Source organism: Melanaphis sacchari, unplaced genomic scaffold (assembly GCF_002803265.2).
Source record: "Melanaphis sacchari strain LSU unplaced genomic scaffold, SCAv2.0 Contig133_pilon_pilon, whole genome shotgun sequence".
NCBI classification, from domain to species: domain Eukaryota; kingdom Metazoa; phylum Arthropoda; class Insecta; order Hemiptera; family Aphididae; genus Melanaphis; species Melanaphis sacchari.
Window position 1 is genome coordinate 84,214 of NW_020270553.1, and position 9,497 is coordinate 93,710.

The 9,497-nt window shown below is 41.1% G+C and overlaps 1 protein-coding gene across 1 annotated transcript in view; it reads left to right on the top strand.

The window, feature by feature from the left end:
• LOC112591398 (dynein heavy chain 10, axonemal) overlaps positions 1–955 on the top strand; it is a 36,812-nt gene extending 35,857 nt beyond the window's left edge. The window contains exons 39-40 of the mRNA XM_025335204.1: positions 1–147; positions 809–955. Of these exons, the coding sequence (XP_025190989.1) occupies positions 1–147; positions 809–955 (294 nt within the window). The remainder of the gene's footprint in view (positions 148–808) is intronic.
• Positions 956–9,497: the final 8,542 nt, after the last annotated feature.

Below are 9,497 nucleotides of genomic sequence, written 5' to 3' on the forward strand. Positions count from 1 at the left end.
GGTTGTTATATAAGTGGAATATTTATTGAAGGAGCGCATTGGGATATGAACGCACAGTGTTTAGCTATCTCAAAAACAAACGTATTGATCGAAAACCTACCAATCATCCTCATTGTCCCCATCGAAGCTACTAAGCTGAAATTACTAGTAACATACATAATAACATTTACATAAAAACCACTTGTTGTTTAAAAAAAAAAAAACGCTGTTGGTTGTTGTGTCGAATACATTACAACAAGGACCAGTTGGGTTAAGACACAGAGCATAATAGAATAGAAGGGATCAATCAGTTAATTGATTTGCTCACACTTTACTGAACGCCTTACATGACATCGAATACTTTAAGTATAATACGTATAACGTTTTGTTCTACATGGTTATGTAAAAATCGTGCACGTATTATCAAAAATATTACTGGAAAAAATTGATTTCAAGGCCAACGGAAATATTTTTCATCCAAGAAAGAAATTCAGATAGCTGTTTATTCTATTATTTTCTGTGGCTAGGGTGCTAGCTTATTGTTTTTAAATGATATATATCATAAGTGGCCAACTTGCGGCTCGCGTCTTATTTACAAAATTAAAATTTACTTAATATTATTATTAATTTTAATTTTTTAGGTATGAGCTCATAAAAAATGATCAAACTATATAAAATGTGTCTACAAACATTTTAGCTCTTGGTATTATTGCATTTATCAATGTATTCCGTAAACCTATTCATGTTGTTGGTCACCCCTGATATACCTATATCATTTGGTCACTATTATAGTATTGTGTGACACCATTATTTTTCTTTCTATTTTCAGAACACTATTCGTACTCCGGTGTACACTACATCACTGCGGCGAAATGCAATGGGCATTGGTTTAGTATTTGAAGCAGACTTGAAAACATATATTCATAACAGTTTTTGGATTTTACAAGGCGTTTGCTTATTATTGAATGACGATTGATAAAAGTTATCAAAATATATTATTGTACACAACAAAATATGTTATAATTTCGTTATGTTATCAGAAATAAAACAATATAAGCAATATATATCACGCTTTTCCGTGTTCGTAGTTTTAATAAGTATATAAAATACATACATTAGAGCAGTTTCCCATTCTTTGAGTCGCGAAATATTTTTTAGAGTTCGCCAGTCGCAATTTATAATTAAAATATACATTAAAATAATTTTAACAGAAAATTTATGAATGCCAAACTTATGTTTTATTTGATACCTCTACGTATAAGTATAATAACAATGTGAAGTTTTGCTATAAAAATAGTATCGTAGATTTTGCAATGTATATATCAATATATATTTACTAACGTTTGTATTATATTTTTATCTTATCGGTATAATATGTGCTAATGACTGTATCGGTAAATTTTCCACATAATTGAGCAATAAGCAGTATATGGAGACTACGAAAGTAGGTACGAATGAATATGGTCTCTGCACCATTAACGTTTTAAGTATCTAGAAGGGCTGCTGAGGATTGTGAGGGAGGAAATGTTTTTAATTAAAGGATTTAAGTGGTAGGAAAGATGGTTGTCGAATCTTTTGTAAAAGTGTTTGGCTTTTTAATGTATAGTATTTAATTTGAAGTCTGTATGGAGAATATGATAAGATATGTATGGGGAGCATTAATTAATTTTTGCACTTCCCCATAGCTGTTGCCGTACGTCCAAATTGGTTTCAGTTATGTTTTGAAGATGAGGAGTTTGATATTAGGGAGGATGTGTTTAATAGAGATAATCTCTAATAAGAGGTTTTAGGATACGAAAACGGTTGTTCAGTGATAGTCTTTTTTTCTAATATGGTAGACCCACGTTTATCTTTTATTTAGTGTAAGACCAAGGTATTTAATTATAGAAGAGAATGGAATTGGAGTACCATATAGAGTTACCTCAGGGGAGGAAGCTGGTCTAGTGTAAAGATAGTGTGGATAGACTTGTTATGATTTAATTTAAATCTCCATTTGTTGTACCAATTCTCTATAAGGTCTAGGTGAGTTTGAAAGTTTGCAGATGCTTTGAGTGGATTATCGTTCATAGAGATTATTACTTTGTTATCGGCGTAGTCTTCTACTGATATATTATTTAGTGTGATTGATAGATCTGTAGCGAATATAATATTATAGGGAATTGGTGATAAATTGCAGCCCTAAGAGATCTCAGCTCTTATACTTGCCAATATTTGACGTCACAGACCCCTATTGTATTTGGAAGTGAAGGAATAATTGTTTTTAGCTTATGCAGGAGATCATCGTGCCAGACTCCAGACTCTATCAAAAGCTTATGATATGTCTAAGAAAGCGGCTGTACAAAATAATTTTTTTTCCAGGGAGAAGATATTGCATCTACTATCCTATACAGTTGATAGGTCGTTGAATGTGAAGAAAGAAAACTAAATTGGTAATCCGACAGAATTTTCTTGTCAGAAATTTTCGGTAGGATACGACCGTTTCGATCGAACGTCTGGGATTTGTCGAAATAATTCGTGGATTTGAGAATCCGTGTCATTATGGATTGATCGGATTTTTCGATTTTCGTTAGGGAACCCCAGACTTGGCCGGCAGACCGCTACAAACGGTCTGTTACGGGAAAACTTTCGGATCGACCTTTGGTTTTCGTCCGATCCACGTCCCGTCTTCGGGCTTGGTCTTCCGTCCGGACACGCTATCCGATCCACTAGTTTTCCGCGTAAAATCTGGGAATTACCCCTGAACGGACCGTCGCGGGAGGTCAGACCCGCGAGGATGCGAAGGTTAGCTGTGGTTTCGCTAGATAATAAAAAAATGACAGCTCATGGGTCGGTCTCCGGTGAATCACTCGGGATCCGACGACGTCGTCGAGCTTGACCCCGCGCCGCGATAAAGGCCTGGTATCAGCCAACCGCCGGTTCCCGGGCCAACTCCTAATTTTCTTGAAAGTTTTCCATATCGGTCTTTATTAATAAAAATTGTAGTTGTTAATTTCCACACCACCTCAGAAGTATAGCGTTTGGCTCGTTTTTTTTTTATAGTGGTATCCGCAGTAGGCCTAATCCACATATCGACTAAGCAGTTCAAGACTCCAAAAACTCAAAATAAACCTTTTTTTCAGGAGAGCGATCAAAGCAATTTTATAAATACGCGTGCCCCGGTCACCCACCAACCGACCTGTTTACGTTTAGCAAGTTAATAGAAGTAGACAGGTTCGCCGAGCAAGACTATTGAATGCTAGTGTGCAGTGGGTGTGTAACTGTGTGTATATTTGTATGTGTGTGTGGATCGGTGGCGGTGACCGTGAGTTTATACGTTATTTAATTGATAATTGTTAACAAAAAAGTTATTTGATTTTTTTTTGAGTTGTTTCAGTTTTGAACTGGATAGTCGATACACTCACATGTCTATCACGGGACCTTCTTAACAGCAGCCATGATCTTGGTCAGTAAACGTTTCCTGTATTTGATGTTTCTTAAGAAGAAGTGGGGCTTCCTCTTTTTAGCAACATCAATTACAGCATATTTACTGATGTTGGCCCGATCGTACCCGGCAATCTTCGTCTCCTCCACCAGCACTTCCACTTACTGGTCCAAGACGGCGGAATCGTATCTATCCTGGAGCTTCGTCACGTAATCCATATCGATGACCGCCGATGGATAGTTGGTCATGATATCTGTGTCTGCTATCCTCTTCTTCGCCGTTTCGTAGTCTAGAACTATTTTTTTTTCTAGCTTATTTTTGTCTACTTTTATAACCCATCCCCATTTTTTGTTTAGCTCTCATCGCATTTGTTACCAAGTAGGCAACAATTTTCTCTTTTCGAGGAGTGGTCTTTAGCTTTAAATCTTTCCTAAGAACGATTTTCTAACACTTTATCAGCTTTATGTCTTTCATCTAAATTTTTACTTTTCGCGTACACTAAGTCGTGATTGCAACAGGTGTTATCTAACGGGTTTACGCCTTTCTTACCACGATCTATTCGCTTTTTTAATTTCGTACCAGGACCACAAAACTGATAACCAGGAATGTAAGCTTCAAACGGAAGACTATTTATAAGAGAGTTTATAAAACCTTTACCAGTCTTATCCGATTTCCACTTATGAGTTGAACGCGTCATCAATAACTGATAATAAATTATAAATTCTAGAGTATTTATAAGAAAATGAATTTGATTGAACAGAAAGATAAATTAGATATTTTAAATGTGGACACTCAAGTAATAAAAAAACTATCAAGGTACGGTCCGTTATTACCCGACACTATACGTGCTATTATAGTTGGTCTTAGTGGTTCAGGTAAAACAAATATAATGTAAAACCTAATCACACATGAAAACGGATAAGATTTGAGAATATTTATTTATACTCTAAAACTTCTAATCAGGAAAATATATTTTATTAAAAAAAATAATAGATGATATAAAAGGTGCTAACTTTTTTATATTCACAGACGCTGATAAAGTTATAAAACTAAATCTAACTAAAAAAAATTCTATCATTATATTCGATGATGTATCATGTGGCCGCAATCAATTAAAAGAGATTTTTTCAGTATGGGTAGACATTCAGGTTAGTTCTGCGTTCGGAAAAGCTGTAAATTTAAACTCAATTAACTGTATAAAAGTGATATGTAATATTGCTCAAGGATCATTCAGTAATCCTCCAAATTTAGACCTCCAAAGTCATTCGATTTACGAGTTTTTCCCTAGTGGAAAAACTGGAACAAAAGTGAGTCAATCACCACCAAACCTTATATATTATAAATTGAACAAAACAAATATTGATTCAATAACTATTCAATTAGTTGATCAAGATTTTAATCAAATAGATAATTTTTGTGAGACATTAACAATTATACTACATATTAAACGTTATGGATCAAAATTTAATATAAGCCTTTTACTTCAGGTTAGACTAAAGTATTACCGTCAACATCAAGTAAAGTTAAAAAATTGACAGTGAAAAATAAAACATTTTAAAGGCATTAGGTTATAAATTGAAACAGAATGCCTTTTATTTTTTTTTTCCTGTTAAATCGACGGCGCCGTGGGGACTGCTTGCGTATTACTTCCACGACGCTGCCATCGTTTATTGAAGAAAATTCAAATACAATTTTAATTGGGGGAAGAATGGGGACAATCCCCCCGGCTTACCCCCTTGAAGGTATAGTTTACAATTTCGGTGCGTTATAATACAATTCATACAATACTTTACAATGCAATTGATACAATTACAGGTTGCATTCGGAAACTAAACAAACAATACATGTAAATATTAATAAACACTTAGTAGTAAAAACACAGGTATTGATAAAAACAAGGTTTTACATATAATAATAAACGTAATATTTCATTCAAGAATGCGGGCACTCTGCCGAGCCCTTTCCTCTTCCTCTTCAATTTACATTATCCTTTCAACTATCCAATAGAGGAGCCTGAGAGTCTCCAGCGCCTCCTCTATAGCTTCTTGCCTCGCGACGTATTCTTGGGGGATATCTTCCTCTGCCGGACCTAGGAGGATGCGTGACATGGAATCTATGGTTATGCTGTTACCAGTCCGTTCCGTCAGTTCCGATCTGTAAGGCTCCCAGTAAGGGCAAACCAAAAAGGTTTGTTCCGCGTTGTCCTCGGCGCTTCCACGCTGGACGCAGAGGGGGCTGGTGGCCCTTCCCATTCAGTTGAGGTGATACTGGAAGCAGCCGTGACCCGAGAGCGCCTGCGTCATATGAAAAGTCAGTGGTATCTTAGGAAGAGTCCCGGACGACCATCTCCTGACGTCGGGGATCAGCCTCCTGGTCCACTGACCCTTTGACGAGTATAACCATCGCTGACATTGCTCCATCGTGATGGCCCTTTCCAGCTCCTTACATCTACCTTTGGAAAGTGGAGGGACTCCTGGTGTTGGCTGAGCGTTGTAACGACTTTTCAGTTTGGATCTTTCTTCGGCTAACAGGTCCGCCGGGGGCATGCGAGTCAGCAACAGCGCGGCCTCGTCCGAGATCGTTCTGTAGGCTCTTATGATCTTAAGGGCTATTGCCCTCTGAGGCCTAATCAGGAGTGCTCATGTTCTGGCAGTTGATGCTACTGTGGCTGCCCAGACGGGGGCTGGCGTATAACAACTGTCTTTCAACCACTGTTGCCAATAAGCGTCTCTTCCACTGCCCAGGGCCCTTTATGTTCGGCATAATCCTGCCAAGAGCCGTCGCCGATGTCATGGTCTTTTTTGCGGCAAATTGAATGTGATCTCTGAAGGTGAGCCTAGTGTCCAGTCTTACGCCCAAGTACCGGATCTCCCCGTGTTGCTCTATCCGGTAACCTATTCTCAACTTGGGAATGGTGCGAGGTCGTTTGTTTGTCAACATGACCGCCTCACTCTTGTGGTGGGCCAGCTCCAACCCATGTCTCACCATCCAGCCGTCAATATCCTCCAGTGCCCGGTTGGTCCGTTCTTCCAGCTGCGGCATCGTTTTGGCACTGCATACGACTGCCAGATCATCAGCAAAGCCGATCAGATGAACAACAGGTGGGACCTCCATGCCGAGTAGGCCGTCGTAGGCGACATTCCAGAGTGTAGGACCTAGTACTGAGCCCTGAAGGACTCCGCATATGGACTGGTCTCTGGACCATATCCTCGCCTACTAAAAGACTCTTCTCGGTGAGCCAGGACCTATTCCGGCGTCCACTTGCGTCTTAAGGCTTCATCTTTGATTTGCCATCTTAGGGAGTTAAAAGCATTTTTCACGTCCAAGGTAACCAATACATAGAATTCCCTATCCCGACCAAGGACCTAACCTAACCTTTTTTTTTTTTATAAATCAACAACCTGGAGGGAACCGCTTTCGCATTATTTCCTCCTGGCCGTCATCGTTTATTAAATAAAACAATACACTAATAAATTAATCACGTACAGGGACAATCCCCCTGTAGTAACCTCACACAGATAATATTTTACAAAATGGAGAGCTCTATCCCTCCTACATTGGCCGAGTTGGCCTACAAAGAAAAAAATGACTTAACTAGTTACTTTTCATCTTCCTGAGGTTGGTGTTCATACGTCACCTTGCTGCATTCTCCTCTCCTCTTCTTTTCTTAACCTCATAATTCTGGTGAAGAGCATGCTGATTCTCTCCCAAGAGGACTTAGACTGGAGCATGATACCGATCACGTTGTCCGCAGATAGTTGGTTCACTTCCAGGTACACGCACGCCTCGTTCCGCCAGCGATTCCAAGCATCACACTCAAACACCGCGTATTTCGGGCTATCCGGGACTGTCCCGCATTGTGCGCATGCATCAGTATCCAGGTGGCAGTACTTCTTCAGGTAACTTCCAAAACAACCATGACCCGTCAGCACTTGGCTAACGCGGAACGTTACCTCGCCGTGTTTGCGTATGTGCCAAGCTGTGACATCCCCAATGAGGCGGTGGGTCCACCTACATTTTGAGGACGAGTCCCATTTCTGCTGCCACTTGGACAGGAGGCATTCTCTGGCCTCTCCTTTGTCCACACCTTCATAGATTTTCCTCCGTTCTTAAGCCAACAAGTTGAGCGGCGACATGCTTGAGACAACTGTCACTGCTTCGTACGAAATAGTCCGATAACAGCAGGTGACCCTCAGTATAATTCATCTATATGCATCCATTTTCTTCATCGCACCGATGGTTATGGTTGGCGACCATATGGGAGCTGCATAAAGTAGTCTAGACGTGACTACCGTTGCCAGTACACGTCTGGTTCTCTGCTTGGCTCCTCTCAGGTTTGACAGGATCCTTGAGAGGTGTTTTCCCGCCTCTAATGCCCATTTTGCAGCTAGCTTGGCGTGCTGCTCGAAGTGCAGCCTGGATTCGAAGTACACTCCGAGGTACTTCACGCAGCGACTTGACGGGTAGCTGTGTGGTGGCAGTTCAACTGTCATAGTGTTCCGCACGTTCCTTTTGGTGAAGACTATGTACTTGGTTTTCTGCAGGGCTAACTCTAAACTGTTCTCGGTTATCCAGTCCACGACGTCTTTGAGCGCTGCCCCCAATCTCTCCTCCAGTAGGAATGGCACCTGTGCCGTACATACTACAGCGATGTCGTCAGCGAACACTATTATCTCCGTGTCCTCTGGTAGACTTAGCTTCATCAGGTCGTCGTACATCAGGTTCCATAGATAGGCCGTCGTAGGCGACATTCCAGAGCGTAGGACCTAATACTGAGCGCTGAGGGACTCCGCATATGGACTGGTCTCTGGACCATATCCTCGCCCACTAAAAGACTCTTCTAGGTGAGCCAGGACCTATTCCGGCGTCCGCTTGCGTCTTAAGGCTTCATCTATGATTGGCCACCTCAGGGAGTTAAAAGCATTTTTCACGTCCAAGGTAACCAATACATAGAGTTCCCTATTCCGACCAAGGACCTAACCTAACCTAACGGCAGCAGCCCGTCTTGCCACCGACAGGACGCTTTCCACCGCGGTCTCGGTGCTGATGCCCTTTCTGAATCCGAACTGGTTTTGTGCTCTCAGCCTACAGCCCCGAGTATCGGGGTACTCTTCGAGGCGCTGGAGTAGCATCCTCTCCAGTAGTTTGCCCGGCGTATTTAGCAGGTAAATGGGTCTGAAACTTGAAGGAGCTTCCACCGGCTTGTCACCACCCTTGTGCAGCAGCACTAGTTAAGCAGCTTTCCATTGTTGGGGGAAGTACAGGGCCCTGAGATAGTTGTTGTACACTTGCAGGACCGCTTGTTGACGCATCTTCGCCAATTGCCTCAGGGCTTCGTTTGGCACGCCCGAAGAACCTCTGCTTTAGCTGACGATAGTCTGGCGCAGGCCTTCTTGAGTTCGGATGTCTCAAAAGGTGGGATGACCATTTCATAGTTGAGCTCGTCCGTGTCCGGGCCAAAGGTGTCGAGCAGGCTGGCCGTGAAGGCGGGAGGAGCTACGTCCCAGTCCGTTAGCGGAGTGGCCGGAAAAAAATGATCAGCGATTGTCGCCTCCCTGCCGAAAGAAGCCGTTCATAAGTTGTTACCACCGAGTTTCTTCATTACGATCCGGTAAGGTCTACCCCATGGATCGAACTCTGCCATTTCACAAAGGTCGTACAAAAATTTGTCCTTGGCTTTACTGATAGCCAAGCGCAGCTCCTTCCTGGCTGTAAGGAAGCCGATCCTCAGTTCGCCGGAGCCCTGGAAAACAGAATGCCTGAAAGCGATGTTTTAGATATAAGTTCGAGGTTTGAAACAGATTCTAAAATTACAAAAATTGAATATCATTCATATACACCTTATACGACTTCGTTTAATAATAATGATAAAATACGAATATCAATCCAGCAAACAGATGTTTATCCGTATCTGCATGAGAGTTTTATTTTTTTAGAAGGTAAAATATCAGAAGCTAGTGAAGTTAAAACTTGCTAATAACGGTTTTTCATATCTCTCTGAACAAATATGTCTTGAAGCTAATGGAATAGAAGTAGATAGTATTCGAGTACTAGGTATTACCAGTTCGTTGAAAGGTTATCTATCATGTACGACAGA